General features: G+C 49.8%; 1 protein-coding gene across 2 annotated transcripts; it reads left to right on the forward strand.

The window, feature by feature from the left end:
• Positions 1-1,733: 1,733 nt before the first annotated feature.
• LOC127695020 (transmembrane ascorbate-dependent reductase CYB561) lies at positions 1,734-13,481 on the forward strand. Of its 2 annotated transcripts, XM_052196876.1 has the most exons (7): positions 1,735-2,050; positions 6,980-7,174; positions 9,405-9,616; positions 10,366-10,464; positions 10,738-10,841; positions 11,260-11,417; positions 11,605-13,481. In XM_052196876.1, exons 3-7 carry the CDS (start codon positions 9,418-9,420, stop codon positions 11,795-11,797), a joined length of 753 nt encoding a protein of 250 aa, XP_052052836.1. In that variant the 5' UTR covers positions 1,735-2,050; positions 6,980-7,174; positions 9,405-9,417; the 3' UTR covers positions 11,798-13,481. The 2 variants fall into 2 exon arrangements, with proteins under 2 accessions (XP_052052837.1, XP_052052836.1); XM_052196877.1 differs by lacking the exon at positions 6,980-7,174 and having other exon boundaries at positions 1,734-2,050.
• Positions 13,482-21,395: the final 7,914 nt, after the last annotated feature.

The raw sequence follows: 21,395 nt of genomic DNA on the forward strand, positions 1-21,395 counted from the left end.
GTGGATTCTTGTATCACTCTTCACATTCCTCTGGACTCTAAAAACCCCAGAAACACTTGGGAACTACGCCTACACTAGGCTTCCATGGTGAGATAAACAACAACAAAAAAAATTAAAAACTTACCTTTAAAGTAAAACCAGGCTGGACGGTGGTGGTACACACACCTTTCATCCCAGCACTCGGGAGGCAGAGGCAGGCAGATTTCTGAGTTCAAGGCCAACCTGGTCTACAGAGAGAGTTCCAGGACAGCCAGGGTTACACAGAGAAAAATCAATACCTACCACAGACACACAGACACACAAACACAGACACACAGACACACACAGATATACACACACACATACCGCACATACACACACACCACACACATACATACACACGAGACCTGGTTACATTTTGAGAAACACTTAGGCTAAATTTTTAAAATAGACATTTAACTGGAATCCTGATTTTTCCTTCAGCTTTCTGCACCGGGCAACCCTGGGGAGAAAGAATGTGCCAGGTGGGAGCGGGTCTTCAGTCTGGCATCCTGGTTACGAGAACAAGATTCATTCTGCTCAGTGCCTTTTTGCTCTTTAAGGCCTTTGCTCGAAGCCCCTATACACGTGTGTGTGTGTGTGGGGGGGGGGGTCGTTATCACTCTAGTCTTTCCCATGCTGCCACACTGGTGGTCAGGAAATGCACTCTGAAGCAGTCGGCTGGAGTCTTGAAGGCATGAGTTAGGGGATGGATGATCCAGCGAAGGATCCTCCCAGCAGGAGCCACCCAGGCCTTGGAAGGCACTTTAAGACCAGCACTGTAGCCAGGGAGTCCAGCACTTAAGATTCCATCCTGCCAAATCAGTCCCTCCTTTTCCTCCCAGAAGCCCCAATACACCCACCAAACAATGAGAAATGGCTCAGCTCCATGTTTAGTTTATAAGCATGTATTTATTGCCTGTTGTTTGCCTGTTACCACACCACGGAAGCTGCTGCTTACCTTAAAAAGTCCATTAGGTTCTGCCAGATGAAAAGTTCCCTTAACGTAATTCCAGCTCTTGGGTCTATCTCAGCTGCACACTAGGCAGCATACTCACCCTCTAAGAAGGCACCCTCTCCCCAGTCCTTGCTTCTACCGGTGGGAAGCTCCCAGCTTGCTGAGGAGTTCCAAGGACTGCCTTTTTGGGGGTTGTACAATCATACTTTGCCTCACAAGGTAAAAGACCTCATTTCTCTCTCACTCTTGGTGAGTCTGGCCATCCATCCAAGAGGAAAGAACCTTCTGTTCCCAGCTTGTAGGAAGTCTGAGCTGGGTTCTTATCTACACAGAGCATTTCCTGGATAGCGGGCCAGCATCCGCTAAGCTCCCAGCCTTGGTCTCGGCAACAGTCTTAGGTACAGACCTTGGCACACCAGATCTGGGCCTTAAATGAGAAGTTGGAAGGACGGAATCTATTAGTCTCTGTCTCTCTGTCTGTCTCTCTTGTGTGTGTGTATGTGTGTGTGTGTATCCTGGAGTGGAAAAAAAGGGAGGCAAATTGTATCAACAACAGTGCCTATGTGGTCTATGTGGCGGGTGCACAGATGCGGGAAGGGCAAGGTTATTCCCAGACTTCCAGTAAAGTGTAAAGTGCCATCTCCGCCCACCGCCCACGAGTGCTGGGAGAGCTGACCCTGGGTTCCCGGAGCTGAGCTGGGCCCAGGCCGGGCCTGACACCTAGCGGCCTCCTGGGTTCAGGCGTGGCGAGAGTAGAGAGCGAGAGGCCAGAGCCCCCGAACCCGGGCGCCGAACCCGCGCCCCTAGCCTTCTCCGCACGCCGGTCCCGAAGCTGCTGGAGCTCGGGTCTGGAGTGCGGGTCGGTGTAGCCGAGGTGGCCTCCCGAGCGCCCGCGTCTGGCGGTACTTCCGGCGCAGGTGACCGTCGCCTCCTCGCGCGCGCTACCGCCGCCCCGCCGCCACCCCGTCACCATGGCGACGCCGTCGCGCCGAGGCCCGTGGAACCTGCCGAGCGGCCAGGGTGCGGCGCGGCGTGGCGCGGGGACGCGCGCAGGCCTGGCGGCGGCGGGACGAGGTAGGCGACGGGGCGGCAGGGAGCCGAGCTCCGCGCGGAGGAGCGGCGGGGACTGCGGCCAGGCGAGGCCGGGCTTCGAGCCGCCCTCCCGCGCGCACCTGCCCGCACCGACCCGGGCGCTGCCCCGCCTGCTCCCTGACGCGGGGGTTCCTGCTGCTGGCACCCGGCTAGGCGGCCGGGGCAGCGCGGGCCGCGTCTGCCGGAGTTCGAATGGGGACCCGAGTTCAAGTCTAGGGGCCTGTGGCTGTACTGTAGAGTGTAGAACAAAGTGGGTGGGTGTGGATCAATCTGCATTCGCCGCGACTGAGCCCCCTCTGTCCCCGCGGCTGGTCCCTGCGCTCAGGTGCGGCCCTGGTGGATCCTCTCCTCCCGCAAACCACCGTCCTCCGGCAGGATTACTAGTTCCTATCCTGGCAGAAAGCCTGGCTTCGTGCTTTGGCTTTGGAAGTGACGCAGGTGCAGAACTTCTCGGAAGGAGGGATTTGCGGCCACCTTTGACTCCTCAGAGCAGTAGCCAGGCCACCTCCCCTTTCCGGTTACTTCTCTTACCCTTACCACCTTTCCTCCCGCGTCGAATCACAAGTCAGAGACCCTTTTTCGTTGCTCTTCCTCTTTTTGTCTTGGCAATTTTCTTTAAGAAAAGTTCCATCTCCGTCGCCTGGATTCTGTCCTGTTCTTAGCAAAACAAAAAGCAAAGTATTAATACTCACCTCCCTTAGATACCTGGATTGCTCCTCTGCTCCTGGGTCGGGGAGGGAAATATTGAACTGCTCCAATCCCACCCCTTGTAGGAGGAACCCCTGGGACCAGAAGTAGAATTGCCTGCAGATGCCCTGCCCTGCCACTGTCCGCGAGTGGGCAGAGCCCAGACTTCTTGAACTCACAGACGTCTGAATGCTGGGATTAAAGGCCACACCAGGCCTCCTGCACCATTTTCTAATCAACTCACAATTAATTAGCATACAAGTGGGAATATGAAATTTCAGACTTTAAAACTACCACCTAGGTCGCGTGGGTGACCAGAGGCAGTGAGTCTAGAATGTGGGAGGCTGATGCAGGGGGACTTAACGGTTAAAGGCTTCTGGGCTACAGAGGGAGATCCTGGTTTAACCCCTACACACACACACACACACACACACACACCAATAAGAACTAAAGGCAGACTGTTTGATAGTCTTCCTCTCCCTAGAAGTTTCTGTTCTATCGGGGGAATGGGTTGGTGGTGGGCAGGAGGGGTTTGTGCTTCCTCATGTGTCCCTTGACACCACTATGACGTTGAGGAGATATCAGTTTTGTTCAATTGTTGTTTGCTTGGGCCCTAGTCAGATGGCAGGCACTTGTGCAAATTTTTCCATTTAATTTGTCCAAAGTCCAGTGAGGTAGGTCTCAAGGTCGTCCCCCCCCCCCCGCCCCCACAGTTGAGGAGGCTTGGAGAATGGACAAAGCCTCCCAGAGCATACACAGTAAGTGGTAAACAGTGGAACACACTTTGGATTACATTTGTGGTCCAGGCTGCCATGTAACCCTCAGATGTCTTAGGGGTTTGGCATTCATGGGGCCCTTCTTCCATAAAAATAAATAATGATATTTTCAAATTACCCTGGCGTAAAGACAACATACAGACTGGTTTCAAAAACTAAACCATTTCAACCCTTAAAGTTCAGCTTTCCCCTTCTGAAATGAAACAAACTCTTATTTTTAACTATCGGCGAGTTCTGGTGCAGAGGCCACACCTCATGCTCACTCTACTTTCTGTCTGATGCACCTTCGGTGGCCAGGGCAACAGCCGAGATCCTTCTTGGCTTTTGTCTGGTGTTTTAGGATCTTACCCATCAAGGAAGGCACTAGTCCCTGCCCCCACCACAGTCTTTTCTAACTCAATTAAAGCCTGCTGCTGATGGGGGCTGTGGCCAAGCCGGGTGTGCTGCTGTCCGACTCCCAGGTGCCCCGCGCTGCCTCCCGGGTTGCTCACCATGTGCATCTGGTAGCAGTAATGAGGTTAGGCCTGGTTGCCTTTTAATAAAACACAATGGGCTTGGAGAGGGAGCGTGATGTTCAGCACAGGTTGAGCCCTGAGGGGAGCCATGTCCCTGTGTGATTACATTAAGTGGGAGCCAGTCTGCAGGTGGCGCGTGGAGATTGGGGTGTATCTACTTGACTGTCGCAGCCCAGAGATCTGTCACCCCACCCTGAACTCTGAGAAAGGAAGGAGAGAGAGCCATGTGAGGGGCCACATGAGCACCAGTTCCTTGCAAAGCTCTGAACTAAGTGTGAGGTGTCAAGAGGCTGAGACAGGGGGATGTTGAATTAGAAGCCAGCCTGGGTTACACTGTGAGACCATGTTTTGAGAGAAAGGAGAGGGAGGGAAAAGGAGAGAGAACAGATCTGTGGGAGCAGAGGAAACCCAGGTCAAGAGTGGCCATTTCCAGCCTGGGAACACAGAAGCACAGCAGCCTGTAGTGAGAGCGTAACCAGGGACCGTGATGCAGACACACACGCTTACAAGGGGACAATCCACGACCCCTTTAAAGCTCACAGATACAGGCTTGCCGCAGGCTGAGCAGCTCTGTCCAGAGCCTTGGGGGCATCCATTTTTATTAAAGGATTCCTGGATATCTGTAAGGTACAGGCCAACTCAATAATTTTTGGTTTTGATACAGGGTCTCCCTATGTAGCCCAGGCTGGCCTGGAATTGGAATCCTCCTGCCTCAGCTCCTGAGTGCTAGGATTCTGGGTGCCTGGCAATGCTTTATCTTTTCTGCAGCTCCATCTTTTGCACATTCAGAATGTAGTGAATCTGACGTTCCTTGCAGATAAACCATGCCTGCCCCCCTCATGCCTCTTGCATCACATTGCAGCCTTACCTTCAAAGGATATATTTCCTGAGGCCAGCCTAGCTCACCTTTGTCCCAGGCTGGCTTGTCTGGGTGTCCAGCCGCTGCTGCTCCCTCCCTCCCTCCCTCCCTCCCTCCTTTCCCTGGAACCCTTTTCTCCTAGAGAGCTGCAGAAGCACCTGTGCCTGGTGCTAGGCCTGTACTGAGGGTGAGAGGGGCCAGGGAGATTCTCCAAAGCGTTAATTGGCTTACATGTTTGGAACGTGTGTGTGTGTGTGTGTGTGTCTGTGTCTGTGCCACCCTAGTTACTGGGCATTAGGAAGTTCAGAGCCACACTGCTAGCAGGAAACCCAGAGTAGAAAACCCTTTGTCGAACTCAAGAAGTTAGACCCCAGGGAACCAAATAACCCTATTAAAAATGGGGTACAGATCTTAAGAAAGAATTTTCACCTGAAGAAATTCAGATGGCCGAGAGGCACCTTAAGAAGTGCTCAACATCATTAGTCATTAGGGAAATGCAAATCAAAACAACCCTGAGATTTCACCTTACACCAGTCAGAATGGCTAAGGTCAAAAACTCAGGAGACAGCAGGTGTTGGCGAGGATGTGGAGAAAGAGGAACACTCCTCCACTGCTGGTGGGGCTGTAAGATGGTACAACCACTGTGGAAATCAGTCTGGAGGTTCCTCAGAAAACTGGACATGACACTTCCAGAGGACCCTGCTATACCTCTCCTGGGCATATACCCAAAGGATTCCCCGGCATGCAATAAAGACACATGCTCCGTTATGTTCATAGCAGCCTTATTTATAATAGCCAGAAGCTGGAAAGAACCCAGATGCCCCTCAAAGGAGGAATGGATTCAGAAAATGTGGTATATTTACACAATGGAATACTACTCGGCAATTAGAAACAATGAATTCACAAAATTTTTAGGCAAATGGTTTGATCTGGAAAATATCACCCTAAGTGAGGTAACCCAATCACAAAAGAATACACATGGAATGCAATCTCTGATGAGTGGATATTAATTAGCCCAGAAGCCCTGAATACCCAAGGCACAAATCGCATAACAAATGACTCCCATGAAGAAGTATGGAGAGGGTCCTGATCCTGGAAAGGATCGATCTAGCATTGGAAGGGAATATAAGGACAGAGAAAAAGGAGGGAGGTGATTGGAGAAGGGATGGAGAGAAGAAGGTTTATGGGACATATGGGGAGAGGGGATCCGGGAAAGGGGAAATCATTTGGAATGTAAACAAAGAATATAGAAAATAAAAAAATATATATATAAAAAAAGAAAACCCTTTGTCAAAGGATGGTGCCCTTCTCCAGGTCTGGTGGGGAGGCTGTGCAGGGATGGCTTGAGATTTTACCCCCCTTCCCACCACCCGCCTTTGGCAGTGCTGGAGATTGAATTCAGACCTTGAGTGTGCCCCGCAAGTGCTCTGCCACTGAGCTACATCCCCAGCCCTCTGTGGCCCTTCTTGTAATGTCTGCTACGGTTAATACTTGTCCGGGCGCTGCCCACCCCCACCCCCGCAGGGCCCATCTCTGTTCTAGCATCTAGCATTGTCAGCTGCAAGGGGCAGCGGCCGGCCAGCGAAGCAGCTATCTGCTGATGGTGACTTAGGGCGTGTCCTTTAGTTATTGTCTCTGAGCCCTAATGTTGGGGTAACACTCTTGCTATGCTCACAGTACTATTGCGGGTTAAACAGAGGGTTTGGTTCAGAGTGTGGGGCTCACTGGCGGTCAGGTCCCCACCCCGCTGATGCACGCAAGCCCTGTCTCACTCTGGGGTGCATGCAGGGAGCAGCTAGGCATTTGCTACACAGGGAATTCCAGAAGGACTTTTCAGTGGGATGGTAAAGACACCCTCTCACGCATTCCCTTGTGAAGAGACCTTCTCTGCGGTTTCTGCCCATTTCTCGAGATGATTGACTGGGGCAGAAAAAGCAGTCCGTATCGGGTCAAGTGCCTGACCCCTGCATCCCAGATCTGCCCTTTGTGTTCTGTGAGGTATGAAGAGGCTGGCGGTCATCTGCTCCTGCTGTTCTTCCTGATGGGGAGCTAATCAGATTCTGCTGTGCTTCAGGCTCTCGAGGGATGAATCTAATAAGGAAGGAGTGACCTGGAGAGGAGGAGCAGGACAGAAGACTCTAGGAGGACAGCATTCTCTCTGTGTTGGATACCTGAGGAGTCTCGGAGAAGTGACCTAGCCTTTAAGGAGCAGGGCAGGACACTTCTGGAGAGAGCGTCGTGGGATTAATCTAGAGCAGAACCCAAGAGGGTAAGGAAGTTTTGGGGGAGCCTTGAGGACAGAGAAGGGGCTGGAGCTGCACTTGGGAGACAAAGTAGTTGGCAAGATGCCATTGTCCCGGAGTGAATCTGCACAGCAGTGTAGGCAGCAGGGAGCAGAGGAGGAGGACCGCACTTTGTGCTGCCACCGCAGGGGTGCTGAAGCCTCCACGTGGACCTGGTGGGAACATAGTGGGGCTGCAGAAAGATAAGTTAGGATCGAGTGGCAGCTGGCGTCATATGACTTACAAAGCTAGGCGTGTCCTGGTGTGTCAGGCAGATTGACTAGGGAGAGGCTAGCCTGATCTGGTAGGGCCTCAGAGATGGCTGAGAGGAAAGAGGCGGGGAGCCCCTGCGCTGTGTGACCTTCAGTGGATTCCCTGGGCAGGAGCAGGGCAGTCCATGGTTGTCTGGAGTGCTGTGATGGAGAGGGAACTGATCTGGGATGAGGCTGAAATGTTAATGGGGTGGGAACCTGAGGGAGGATGGGATTTTGCGGTCACATTGGGGACAGACAGGGATAGCAGCAAGAATTCCAGAAACAGTTTACTCTTAGTCAGGGCTTCAGAAAGAATTCCTACACAACAGGGGTAGCAAGAAGGAAAATGTCAAGAATTTGAGCTAACTTGGGTTCACACAGGTCTCCAAGTGGTGCATATTCCATGAAAGCTGAGAACCAGTCTCCTGAATACTCATTGTAGGACAGCAGAGCCTGCGGGCAGGGTTAGGGGCTCAGCTAAAGACCGACAGTGCAGTAGTATGGGGTTCTTGAACCAATGAGGCAGAAGTGTGTTCATTTACATGCCAAGATGTACATGCTATGCCATTGCATTAGGATGGGTTAGAAGATGCATGGGGCTATTTCTACAAAAAATGTATGTAGATGTTTGACAAAACATGTGAGGATTGGGGGACTTGCTTTTTTGTGTTTTCAGAGAGTGTATAATTAGCTGCCTTGGTCTTCTTTTCAAATGGAGGAGTTGCTGTCAGAGAACTGGGAGGTGGGGCTGGAGCTGATGAACTGAGGGAGCTGACAGACCCAGCCCGAGCACAGTTGGGCCAGCACGGGCTCCAGCTAGGCTGGGGAAATGGCTGCCACGGCTCCTGGTGGCTGCTGTGTGCATCTTCTGGTACTCACTGCTGCTGGGAGAAGTGGCTGGCTGGGGAGGCAAGTCCTGCCTGTCTAGGGACGGGAACAGTAAGCTGGAACTCTGATGTCCCAGTGGTGGTGGCATTGGTGGTAGCCTTGTCCAACCAGGGTAGGACTTTTGTCTTGAGTCCCAGCCATTGCCAGCTGAGGCAAAGGAAACAGAGGCCAGAGCCAGCCTGTTGCCCCTCAGCCCTCTTTTCTTATGGGAACACCGAGGTGACAGGAGGACATGCAGAAGAAGTGCTGAGGGCTGGCCTGAGGTTGTCCTGACAGGCAGGTTTGCATGTACTGGATGTCAAGGGTCTCCTGATACAGGTGGTGCCTCCTTAAATAGCAACATGCCTGCTCTGTCTTCTTGCATCAGCAGTTCAGTAGGGCTGATGGGGACACATGGGTTCTGAGTGTGTGTGAGGCCACAGTGCTGGGGCCTTCAGTTCTGGAAACCTCACCTGAGGGAGAAGAGCACCCCCTCCCACACTTGGTTTGGGAAGGAGCTGGAAAGGAGAGATGGGGGTCGGGAGGTGGGGTGTAGTGGGGCTTGTGGGCTAGCCTGTGGTCTGGTACAGTGGGGGCAGAAAACAGTTATGTAGAACAAGGGGACCCTCTCTGGGGTGCCCATGCTGAGTCTTGGGGTGAAGGAGCAGAGCTTCCACTTCTCACCTGGGAAGGCCTTTCCCACTCACCCGGAGAAAGAACAGAATCTGCTTGCATCTTCAACATATCTGCCAACCCTACCCCGGAAAACTCAGGACCTCTGAAAATAGGAATTTTAACCCAGGGATGAGGCCATGCTGTCATTAGGACTCTGGTGTTTTCAAACTTGTGCCCTGCCTTGTACACAGAACCCAGGTCAAGTTTGTCTCTGTGGGAAGGCCTGGCCTCCTGCTGATATGCTCCTGGGATGTTGGGACTCTGCCCAAGGATGAGGGCAAGGGTCTTAATGGTGGGAGAGTGAACAGGGGTGTGCACGGCTTAGGCCCTGGGGTGGAATAGGTGGCAGTGGGGGGGGGGCGCAGATTGTGCCTTCTGCAGGTGGTGGGCGGCTCCCTTTAGTTCTGTCTCTCTCTTGCAGCTGGGGTCTCAGAATGGAGCACTGTCCTGCGTCTGTCCCTGCTGCATTGCCATATTATGTGGCCTTCTCCCAGCTGCTGGGCCTCACCGTGGTGGCTGTGACTGGTGCGTGGCTGGGTCTGTACCGAGGCGGCATTGCCTGGGAAAGCTCACTGCAGTTTAACGTGCACCCACTCTGCATGGTCATAGGCATGATCTTCCTGCAAGGAGATGGTGAGTCCCATGGGGCCAGCTCCCTTCAGCCACTGCTCTGTGCCTCAGACAGAGCAGGGCCAGGCTGGGTTATGAGTTATCTTCAGGGGCAGCTGGAAGTTGGGAGAAGAAGTAGACATAGATGCGTGTGTGTATTGTTTCGTGTGGACATGGCTGAGTTAGAGTGTCTGTCCCTGGGGTAAGAGCCAGCAGGTGCTTGGCCTAAGCACACCACCTGTGGGGGGCTGGATGGTGGTGGTGATGGCTACTGACAGCCACCTCTCAGCAGCAGGCCCTAGGAGGCATCCAGGGGCAGTGGGAATTAGGTAGAATCACATTAAGCCTTGAGAGTTGGGAATCTGCCTGTCAAGAGCAGTGACTGCCTATCTAGGAAGATTCTAGAACTGTACTCTGCTAATGGGTACACTGAGTCTGCCCATCACCTCAGTTTGATTGCTTGATGAGTCCTAAATACTGAATCAGTGACTTATATCCCAGGCCTAGCAGTCACTCAGAGTGGGTGCTTGGCAGAGGCCTGCTTCTGCCGCCCCTGATGGTGGCAGAAGTGTGGTGTAGCCTCTTTTCTGAGCCCTGGGTGTGCATGGGGTAGAAGGACTCAGGGGAACCTTGACCAGGATGGGTACAAAGTCCATATGGAGCCTTGATTTTTCCTCCAGTTTCTGTGCTAGGCAAACCTTGACAAGCTCTTAGCACAGTCTGTTGTCCAGCACAGGCCTACACTCTTAAATTTTTCTCTCACTTCCCACAAGCTCTGCTGGTGTACCGTGTCTTCAGAAAAGAAGCCAAACGCACGACCAAGATCTTGCATGGGCTGCTTCACGTCTTCGCCTTCATCATCGCCCTGGTGGGTGAGTTCCTGAGCACAGCCTTTCCCTTTCTACCTGCCACCTCAGGCTCCAGCAGCAGCTGTGGGACACACACTGTCCCTGCACCAAGCTGCTTGGCTTTGCCCTGCTCCTCTCCTCACAGGCATCGCAGGCAGGGGACACTGGGTGCTGGCCGTCATCTGGCTGGACCAAAGCCCAGAAGTTCTGGCTAGTGTTTCCCCCAGGTCTCCCTTCCCCTCCCCTCCCTTTTCCATGACTAGCCCTGTCCTCACATGGCCCCTGCCTCTGCTCCAGGCTTGGTGGCTGTGTTCGACTACCACAAGAAGAAGGGCTACGCTGACCTGTACAGCTTGCACAGCTGGTGTGGGATCTTAGTCTTTGTTCTTTACTTTGTGCAGGTGAGTCTAGTGCCAGCAAGGGCTGGGAGAGGCAAAGGGAGGGGAAATGGGGTTCAGGTGTGCCATAAAGGGGGCCCATTCTCCAGGGTGCATGTCCAGAAGGGAAAAGAGCAGATGAGTTGAGTTGGGTTGTGTTTGGAGGTTGACCTGGGTATAATCTAGAGGCAGGCCTAGCCCAGACTCCTTTGTTCTGCCCACCAACTATACACTGTTGAGAGATGTGTCAGCTTCCTGAAGCCATGGGGTGAGGAACTGCAGTTGGAGGGCTAAGGCCTCAAGGCAAAGGCTTCAAGTAGTGGGGATCAGTCCACCTTCCCCATAAGTGTTTGTGCTTCCCTCCCGCACTCACAGGCTCACACTAGTGCTGTGGTGGCCTCCTCTTAGGACCCAGCCAGCTCATGGCCCTCTCTCCTTTTAGTGGCTCGTGGGTTTCAGCTTCTTCCTGTTCCCCGGAGCTTCATTCTCTCTGCGGAACCGTTACCGCCCTCGGCACATTTTCTTTGGCGCCACCATCTTCCTCCTCTCTGTGGGCACAGCCTTACTGGGCCTAAAGGAGGCCCTGCTGTTTAAACTTGGGTAAGTGAGTGTCCTGGGGAGGCAGGGCCCAGGGGCCCTTTGCTTTACTGGAAGCCTCTCTCTGAGCTGGCTTCTCACTGCAATGGTGGAAGCTTGGGCGTCGGGAAAACAGAGGCATCTTTAAGGCCTAGACTATGCTTGTCTTAACTGGGATCCTTGGTGGCTTTTCCCTTCACCCTACCTATAGGACCAAGTACAGCACGTTTGAACCTGAGGGGGTCCTGGCCAATGTGCTGGGCTTGCTGCTGGTCTGTTTTGGGGTGGTTGTACTGTACATCTTGGCTCAGGCTGACTGGAAGCGGCCATCCCAGGCTGAAGAACAAGCTCTCTCCATGGACTTCAAGACACTCACAGAGGGAGACAGCCCCAGCCCCCAGTGATTGCCTTCCTTGTCCTGCACAGGGGGCTGCATGCAGATGGTCCTCTTGGCTCTGCGGGTTTCCAGATGTCTTTTTGCTTATCCCTGCAAATACTGAGTCTTTTAGGTCCAGGAATGTGGGGCAGTGTTGTTGGTTTAGTGGGGTTCCAGGCTTTGGAGTTGTTCTCAGTCTCCCTTCTTCCCCTTCCTCTCTGTAGCATTTAATGCGACCCGTGTGAGCTGTGAGTAGATTCTGCCTGTACCCCCTGCTGTCCATTCACATGCAGAAAGCTTGGTTAGGGGATCTGGGGTCACTCCTGGCCCTGATCCTTATTGGAGCTAGACAGTAGCCCCACCCTCCATGCTGCAGATGGCTGGGGCTGGGCCTGAGGGACTGGCATGGGGAAGTGAAGACTGCTCCTTTGTGTATTCAACCCAGGAGTTCCAGCAGCTTGGGAAGCACGTGTCCTTGGCAGTAGAGCAAGTGATATTATGTGTAAAGTATGCTGGTGTTCAGAGTAAGGCTCCCCAGAAAGGTTGACTCTGGCTCCCGAAGGAGCCTTGGCGTGTGGGCTGGCCACAGTCTTAGACCTTTCTGTTCTTTTCAAATCTCTGATCCTTAAAGAGGCTTTTCATGGGGAAGGGGATTGGTGATCAAAACACAGGTAAATTCTTGCTCGTAGAGGAGGGCAGGCTGCTAGCAGTGAGGGCCTCCTGGCCTCCCTCAGCAGGGTCTGAGCCCCAGTTTCCTTCTGCAGGCCTGCCTGGGCAGGCTCTGAGAGTGGGAGGCCACACACCTCCTGAGATTTTGGAAGAGGGCAGCTGTTTGTCTTGTTCTCCAGGCGGGTACTGGGGTTCCCTGGCTTGGTTGAAGCAGTGCTGGGGGATCATGGTCCTCTCAGTCCCGGGTCCATCATTGCTGGACAATAGGACTGAAGTGGAACAGAGGAATGGGATTGGTCTTCTGTGGTGCCTGCACTTAGTTTCAACCCCCTACTGCCTGCTGTGTTGTTAGCTGAGTCACTGTTTGGCTTGAGTCTAGAAATACTGGGATTAGAGCACTAATCTTGTGTTCTCTGGCTTGGCACACGCTCTCTTCTTGTTTTCCTTCTCTCTTGGATTTTGAGCCTCACAATTTGTGACACCATGGTTAACTTAGTGAGGAAATGAATAGTTTCTGAACCTGGCAGTTCTTTTGGGTCAATAGGCTGGCCTTCTCTGTCAGATTTGTAATAACTGTGCTGTGGGTCCTGCTTCTGGTGATGTCTCTTCTCCCAGCTGTGGTGTAGCCCCTCTCCCTGATGCTACCTAGCACCCTGGCCTTCTCTCCTGTCTCTCCGTTTGCTGGGATGATGAGATTTGCCTCAAGTTTCAATTGTATATGCTATAAGGACAGGGAATCTTAGAAATTCTGCTATCAGTTGCCACACTTGTATAGTCAAATGTTTACATTTGGGAGACTCATCCTTAGACAAACTAACGAGTACCATTGTGAGTCTCCCTAGCCAGACTACACAGAGAATTAGAATTTAGGTCTGCAATGAGAGTCTGTAAACTAGACTTTTTGCCAAAGTGTATTATACATGACTAAGGACCAAAGAAGGCCCCCCAAGCAGATGTCTGTGGTTTCTTCTTTTTCTTCTGTATCCTGTGACATACAGTGTGTTGTTGGTGCAACAGACGAATCAATAAATGTCTACAGCCGACCACTTGCCTTCTGTTTTCATTTGCTGAGACAAGAAAAGGAACCAAAGCTTTAAGCTGTTATACATGAAATTCTACTAGAGATGAGAGAAATTGTTCTCAAGTTGGATACAGCAGGTAGTGAATGGCAGCTTCTCAGCCCAGGGCTTATTTGTCTGAACCTGGGTAGCTGGACATGCCCAGTACAATGTCTATTTGACCCTTTCAACATTTGTTTCTGATACTTACAAAGAGGAGTGCAGCCTTTAGGAATGAGCTGAAGCTTGTGTTAGGTTGAGTATATGACTCAGGCAGGTGCTGTGCTCATGGAGAGTTTAGCTGGGTCTCACTGTGCCTGCCTATGCATGGTGTGCCTTCTCATTCAAAGCAAGGCGTGGTAGTACATGCCTGTACTCACAGCACATGGCAGGTAAGCAGATGGATCTGGGGCCAGCCTGGACTACAAGGGCAGACTCTATCTGATCACTTGCCTGGTATGGGCAAGGCCCTGGGTTCTGTTCCAGTACCACCACTACCTCTGTCACCACAACAAAACAAGCACAAATACCCTTATCAATATTAACAAAACTAAAAATAGATCTCCCACTGGAGATCTAACTCTCTCTGTCTCTGTCTTTCTTTCCTCCCCAAAACATGGTTTCTCTGTGTAACCCTGGGCGTCCTGGAACTCACTCTACAGACCAGGCTGCCCTTGAACTCAAAGCTCTGACTACCTCTGCCTCCCCAGCGCTGGGATTAAAGGCACGCGACACTCTGCCTGGTCCCAGAGCTCACTATTTAAAAGGAGCTTACAGCCAATCCACTTATAAGGGGTTCCCACGCATTTGTTAAACTTTATCTTTTTGCTGTTTTCTAGTGTGTAGAATCAAGCTGGTTTTTCCCTGTAAATCAGTGGTTCTCAACCTTTCTAATACTGTGACCCATTAATAAAGTTTCTCATGTTGTGGTGACCTACCCCCAGCCATAAAACTATATTAGTTGTGACTTCATAACTAATTTTGCCACTGTTATGAATCATAATGTTAATATCTATGTCTTCTGGTGGTGTTAGGTGACCCTGTGATGGGTTACTCAACCCCCAAAGAGGTTGCAGCCCACAGGCTAAGGACCACTGCTCTAAACCAAGGCTCCCTTGTGGACCTTCACTTATTTAAAGTAAGCACAGAGCTTAGCACATGTACAAGGTATCAATGTGAGATGCAGGCTGCCCAGTGTTTGTGAGTTCTAGGTCCCATCTTATTCTCATTTTGGGGTTATTCCTAAATCTTGTGTTCTCATTATGAATTTCCAAATGATTCCAGACACTGGAGGCCAAGGTTGCACTACCTCTTGTCTTCTGTGCTGATTTAAATGAGAGCAAGCTCACTCTAGCTGCCTTTGGGATCTTGAGAGGTCCCAAAGCTAGCCCTCTTCAACTTGAACCATGTGCAGCAAGGTCTGCATTTTGACTTGGTGCCTATGTTTCTTTCAGTGCCCTTCAGTTTGTTTTCTCCTTGACCACCCTTTTAAGAAAAGCAGCATCCAGGGCAGATCAGTTCTGAGCTCTGCCTCTGCCTCTGTGACCTCAAGAAAATTCCACTCTCAGAATCTGCTCTGGCACATGCACTTTGGAGAAAGCAAAGTCATCTGTTAGAAATTTCCCTGATTCTGGTTTTTAAAACCACTCATTGTAAACCCTTGCCAACTACAATGACCAGTCTGGAAAGATGTCCATTGGAATAATAATGGCATGAAGTTCTGGGGCAACCAACTGCTTTCTGACTGGATTTAAGGCCTGCTCCACTGACAGTCATGCCTGGTATGACTGGCCTAAGAATTTGTGGCTGGTCATTGGTCCTAAAGGAGAATAAATTTCTGTTTTGTTTTGTTGTTGTTAAATGGACATAGTATGAAATTGCTTTCTAAATACTTAGAAATACTTTCTAAATACTGGTCAGGTCTCACCAGATAAGTTTCATTTTTCAGTGGATGGCAGTTACATAAAGAATGATCAAAATGCAGAGAATAATATCCCTCCATCTCCTCAAGACTTGGGGAACATTATGAAGTTTGTATGTGTATAGAAAGGTCCTATGTACCAAGGACTGCTGCTAAAAGTGTCTTCTGGACATGGTAGGGCTGCTGCACAACTCACACCAACTATGGCTGCAAGCACATGACCGGCACCGCACCAGTTAAAGCCAGCCAAGAACCTGAGGGAGAGGCTGATGAGGTCCCACCCCCTAGCGGAGGCACTATTAGCAACTGATGGCTTCTGTGGGAAGGCCAGTCAGTTTTTTTCAGGGATGTGGTCCTTGCAAGGTTGCTCTTTCTCCTATAGATGGCTTTACACCCAGCACATACTTGCAACACTAACTGGACTCAATGGGTTAAAAAACATTAGGCTGGAAAGGAGATCTAGGAGGAATCAAGAACTGGGGAGTCCTCATACACATTTATGGTATTCCCAGTAAGTACGAACCATTTTTAAGGAGCCACTCATGAAGCAGTAGCTCAGCTGATGACGTCAAGGCTTTAGATAGTTGTTGGGTAGGTACTTTCCTAGCTCACTTGTGAGAGAGCACACTGCCTCCAGAGGGCGGAGAAAGGCATGAAGAAGCAAGTCTGGAGGCTGTGGAAGTAACCTTTTTTACTTCCTCCTATACTTGGCCCATGTTTGATGGAGCAGCCTGTGACATGTTTCAAGTCATGTCCTTTAAATACTTTTAAGTAAATAATGGCTCACACAGGGAGGCCTCACTTTAGAAGACCGCTGATGCTCTGATGAAAGACCTCTTGGTTGCTGTGTGCCAAATCCCTAGCTCAGTCTCTGGGTATAATCCAGCCCAGATAAGAGAACTGACTCTGAACCTTATTTTGGTCCTTTTACATGAGCCTACCAGGCCTGGTTTTGTCTTACTCCTGGGAACACAGTGACTCTGTCATGAGGGGCTCCATGTTCCCCAAACCCACCTTTTAAGCTGACCTGCTCTGCTCACTGCCACTGGTTTCTGCCTGACTCTCCCAGTGGAGGAGTGTGGTTCTTTCACAGATCAGCACCGGGAGCATCTACCTAAATGGTCGCCATAAGGCAGTTAATAAGGGAGGAAGTTATGAGGCACTTCTGGGAACCTATGAAGACATCTGCTACTCACTGATTCACAGAGTGACTTTCTATCTAGAAATCTTTTAATGACTACTTTTTTTCTAAACTCTTGTTTTCTTCTTTTGATGCCCCAAAGCTAGAGTTTTGTTAATTACTTTGTTCTTTTTTCTGTTTTTAGTTGTTAATGAAGCAAACAGTTATTAGACCTAGCATGTGAGTTCTCCTAGAATCTTTTCTAACTTATGAAGGTGACTTTTTGCAGGCTAGCTGGCTGTGCCTGTCCTGGAGATTTCCTGCTTGCTTAGACTTTTGTTCGGGAATTGGGTCTAGATGCCCAGTAGGATCAATGGTGTCATTATTAGTCATGGTAAATGGTTGGTCTGGAATTCCCAGAGGAAAAGGAGAAGTTGCACCTCTCAAGGAGCACATGGCATGGCCCTTGGAGTAAAGGTGGCAGCAGACTAATTCTTGAGAACTGGGCAGCCTGAGGGCTGACAGGTTGGCTGGGTGGGGCTGCTGACATAATCTAGTGTTCTTGCTTATTTCTCAAGTAGACTGGTTTCAGTGAGGCAGGCAAGGGTTACCCCACTTAAAGGTACTGAGAGTTTTAGGAAGCAGCTTTCTGGCTACACTGCAGCTCTTGAGCTCTATGCCTAGAACTGGAGACATCCAGATGGATTCCTGAAGAAAATAAAGTACTGGGGCTGAGTTTGATTGACAAGCTAGTCTCTGGATCTACAGCACAGGCTCCAACCCATCCTTGGACTTAGCATCTCTAAAGCCAACAGGCTAGGCTGGCAACATACTGCAAGCTTGGATTTTGGCAAAGTGGTGATGTTGGGGTAAGCTTCAGCTACCAAAATTAAAGCAACTAAGCTGGCAATAGTATGTGTCCGTGTCCTCAGCTATTTGGGAGGCTGAGGCAAAAGGATCACTTGAGTCCAAAAGTTTATGGCCAGCCTCAGAAAATGCAGCAAGACCATGTATTAATCAGTCACGAATTCCAAACAAACAAGACATGATGGGAATGCAACACTCCTGTGTAGCTGCTGCTGAGGAAAAGGCTCCCTTTAACTCCACACATAGCCAGGCTTTACTGAGGTCCTAGAAACCATCTTGGGTCAACAGCTCTTTCAAGTGCTCTCAGTGTCCACCTCAGAGGAGACACACGACTCAGTGAACAGACACAGGGAGGCATGCCTCTGAGCCTCTCACAGCAGAGCATCAGGAAAATGGCCTTAGCCTTGACCTTGGTCTTCTCCCTTGGAGTGGCATCCTCAGCATTGCCTTTTCAGTTAGGGGTGAGCTTGGAAGTTGTTCCCTGGATAGAGCAAGGAGAAAAAGCAGCAGACACCAGGTTTCTCCAAGTGTTGACCATTTATAAATACGTACATTTGCTTTCATACATACAGTTCATTGTACAGATGACGCTCTGTATACATGGGGCAGGAAAATGCATTCATTTGAACTTTTCACATCTATCTCACACAGCTCACATGTACAGACAATAAAACTGTTCAAGCAAGTACAGTAGAGAAAATGTCTTCCTTATACACGGGGCTGGAGGCCTCCGCTGGGTGTGGGGCATCCCCACTGCACGAGTTCACGACCGTGTGGTGTTCAATATATCAGGATAGAGAACAAACATGCATTGGATAGTATACTGTACAGAGAGTCCTTGACATCTGAGTTATAGAAAACCTAAAGGAAAACTAAGTGCATTAAAGCTTTTTCCAGCAAGTGTCTTGAAAGGACAGCAAAGAGGAATACTCAAAATCATTAGTACAAATCACTCTTTAACTGTAGACTGTACATGTCTGTACTAATTGAAACCATCTTGGGTTTGGAGGAGACAGAACAGAGACAGATGCTGTGCTAGATGGAAGGGGGGGCCATGCCTGAGAATGGCACCTGCCCTGGGCCCACAGGGAACAGCCCAACTCAGCAGGAATCTGCCAAAGGTCAAGAACAAAACAAAGCAAAATGAAACAAAACAAAACAAAGCAAAGCAAAGCAAACCAAACCAAACCAGGACAGGAAGTAGAACTTACAAGATTTCCAAAATAACCTGGAATGAAGTAGATACCTAGAGCCAACATCTCTAATCCCCCTCCCCCAGTGAATGGGTACACAGTAAGGCAGGTACATTCAAGTACGGAATTTTCCAGAATTAACTCTCTCTGTCTGGTCCTGGGGATTGAAGGGAGTGAGTTGAGTCCTAGCCAGATTTTCTGGTTAGTGATTAGCAAAGAAAAAAATCCAGCCATCAAGTGCTACAGAAACAAAGCAGCTAGGCCACGTCCTTCCCACGGAGTAGGTCTATCTGAAATCAGGAGATGCTGCTGGCTGGCATTTGTGTGCAGTCAGCCAGCTGTAGCCTGACTGGTCAGCTTAGTGTAGGGATCACAATAGTCAGCAGGAAGAAATGAGATGATAGGGTGAGGAAACATGAGAGTAACACTTGATTTTTGGTGTCCAATTATACGTTCATTTGGTACTGACTTTCAAAGCTCTGACTGTGGCCATCATGTGGCCACAAGCATCTCAGGGTGGCTCAGCTGCTGTGAGGCATTGGACACCGAAATGAAGGTTACCAACACTTCAGCCCTTGAGTGGTCTGTATTACAAAAAGAGTTGATGAAGACCCAGTGAATATTCAAGTAGCTCTGCACAGTGGCTCCACCAGCCCCGTTGTGCTTGTGTCCAGGCCCCTAGCCAGCTGCCTTTTCTTGGGAGCAGCCAGAGCTGAGTTCAAGGCATTGCATGGTGAAGGTTTCCATGACGGTCTTTGTAGGTAGCTCTTACCCTAAGCCCTTTGTTCATTGTTAGTCATGGTAGATGGTCAGTCTGGAATTCCCAGAGGAAAAGGAGAAGTCACACCTCTCAACAAGCACGAGGCAGGCAGGGCAGTATGGCCCTCAGAGTAAAGGCGAAAGCAGACCCCTACTTGAGAACTGGGCAGCCTGGTCCACTGTGTGGCAAAGATTCAGTGAGCAACTGGTTTTGTCCAAGGCATTTCTGCAGTAGAAAAATAACCATCTTTAATCAACCACCCAACTATGATACTTCTGGAATTATAAAAGTCGGAGGCTGAGTGGAACTGAGAGGAGCGGTTCTAATGGGGAGAAGGGAGCTCAGTGTAACCTCCCAGACGGGTGTGTCCAGAGTCTGTTGCTACAGGTGGCATGGCTGCATGGAGACCCTCCCCCCAGGCTTTCATTCCCTTCCTGACGCCACCTGCACTGGCAGCAGCTCCACGAAGCCATTCCTTGTAACCAGGTAAGTATGATGCAGAGTCACAGTGACACCTAGTGGTGGAGTATGGTGAAGCACAAGTGACATCCACATATCCCACTGCATATGACTAAACTCTAAGGAAAAATACTTATGGATATTAAATTAGATACTGGTTTAAAATTTTTCTATTGGGTATATCTCTGGAATACAAAAATACCAATATTTAGAGGGGATCATAAACTACTATACAATATAAGGGCGGAGAACATCTTTCTCTAAGCTGTTATGTTTACAAGAATTTAGGAAAAGTGATAATCCAGGCTTAACTAAAAATCAGCAAACTTGGATATCTGGGCAACGACCTGGGATATTGTACACAATTCTAATTAGTGGAACTTTCCTGAGCCATCGAGTTTAAGTTAAACACATCTAGAACGGGGAGCCTGGGAGAAGAACAAGAGGGGGTTGTGCTCTATTAACTTGGGACTTTAATAGTGCACGTCTGCAACCTGGGCAGACTCGACAGCAGATACAAAATGATCTCCATTTGTCTACGCCGAATTCTCATGTTACACAGGCTTTCCCTTAACTTTGTAAATAAAGATTAATTTTAATTGTTACTTGTGTGCCTTACTGATCCAGTAAATAAATAAACCATGTCTCAGGAGTCCCTAAGAAAATTGCTGGAAAAGCACTTTAAAATCACTGCAAATGTTTTCTTGTGTTTAAAAATTCTTAATCTTTGAGGCTTATATACAACAGTTACTTCTTGTGCTATAAATGCTGTGATCCACTGCTTGATTTCTTTTTTTTTTCCTTGAAAAACATACTAGAGACGAGTGACTCTGCTAATTTCTAATGAAGACATTACTCACACTTAAATATTCAGTATTTATCAGAGTTACAAATTCAAACAGTAAAGTGCACCCATTTATAGACATGATGTGATGGAAACCCATTAGTGCAAGAATTTTGGGCAAAGGAACATGTTTTGGTGAGAGACCTACAAGCTGAAGTGTGTCACCTATCTCTACTTAAGGGTGATGTGAACTGAGTGAGCAGAATTTGCCAGTTTCATTTAAGATTTGTCTTCTATCCTGAAGCCATGTGTCTGGCAAACACTGGCTGTTGGGAAGGGAGGGGCACGTGTGAAATACAGTACTAAGATCAACCGTGGCAGTGAAGCAGCAAAGCAGGCAGGCGGTCTGCGTCCAGGGAAGATGCATCTCCTGCCTCAGGAAGCTCCCATTGGTGTTTTTAAATCAAAACCCACTGGCTCCCAGTAGTGGCATGCACTCTCTCTTATAATGGCTAGGAAATAATTGTGGTTTGACCCTGATATTTCAGGTTAGGGGAGAGATACTAACTCTCTTGTTTTTCCTGGGAAAATGAGGGGCCCTGGGTAGTAGTAGCGGCTGTGGTGTATCTTTAGGACTGCATGGCATTCTAGCCCACCTGGGTAGGTGAGGTGGGAAGGGTGGCTTTCCAAACAGGTGGGAGCACTTTCCTAACGGACTGTAGCAGCTCCCTCAGAGGTGGTTCTGATAAGATACAATGTGATGCAGAGACCAACAGAGCTGTGTCCTGGCCACAC

The sequence above is a fragment of the Apodemus sylvaticus genome, chromosome 10 (genome assembly GCF_947179515.1).
Source record: "Apodemus sylvaticus chromosome 10, mApoSyl1.1, whole genome shotgun sequence".
NCBI lineage: Eukaryota > Metazoa > Chordata > Mammalia > Rodentia > Muridae > Apodemus > Apodemus sylvaticus.

What these genes read in the sequence shown, in the direction of transcription:
- LOC127695020 (XM_052196877.1), top strand. Translation starts at nt 9,418, where the DNA reads ATGGAGCACTGTCCTGCGTCTGTCCCTGCTGCATTGCCATATTATGTG. An exon ending in TTGTTCTTTACTTTGTGCAG is followed by an intron (nt 10,842 to 11,259) that starts GTGAGTCTAGTG and finishes CTCTCCTTTTAG; the next exon opens with TGGCTCGTGGGTTTCAGCTT. An exon ending in GCCCTGCTGTTTAAACTTGG is followed by an intron (nt 11,418 to 11,604) that starts GTAAGTGAGTGT and finishes CCCTACCTATAG; the next exon opens with GACCAAGTACAGCACGTTTG.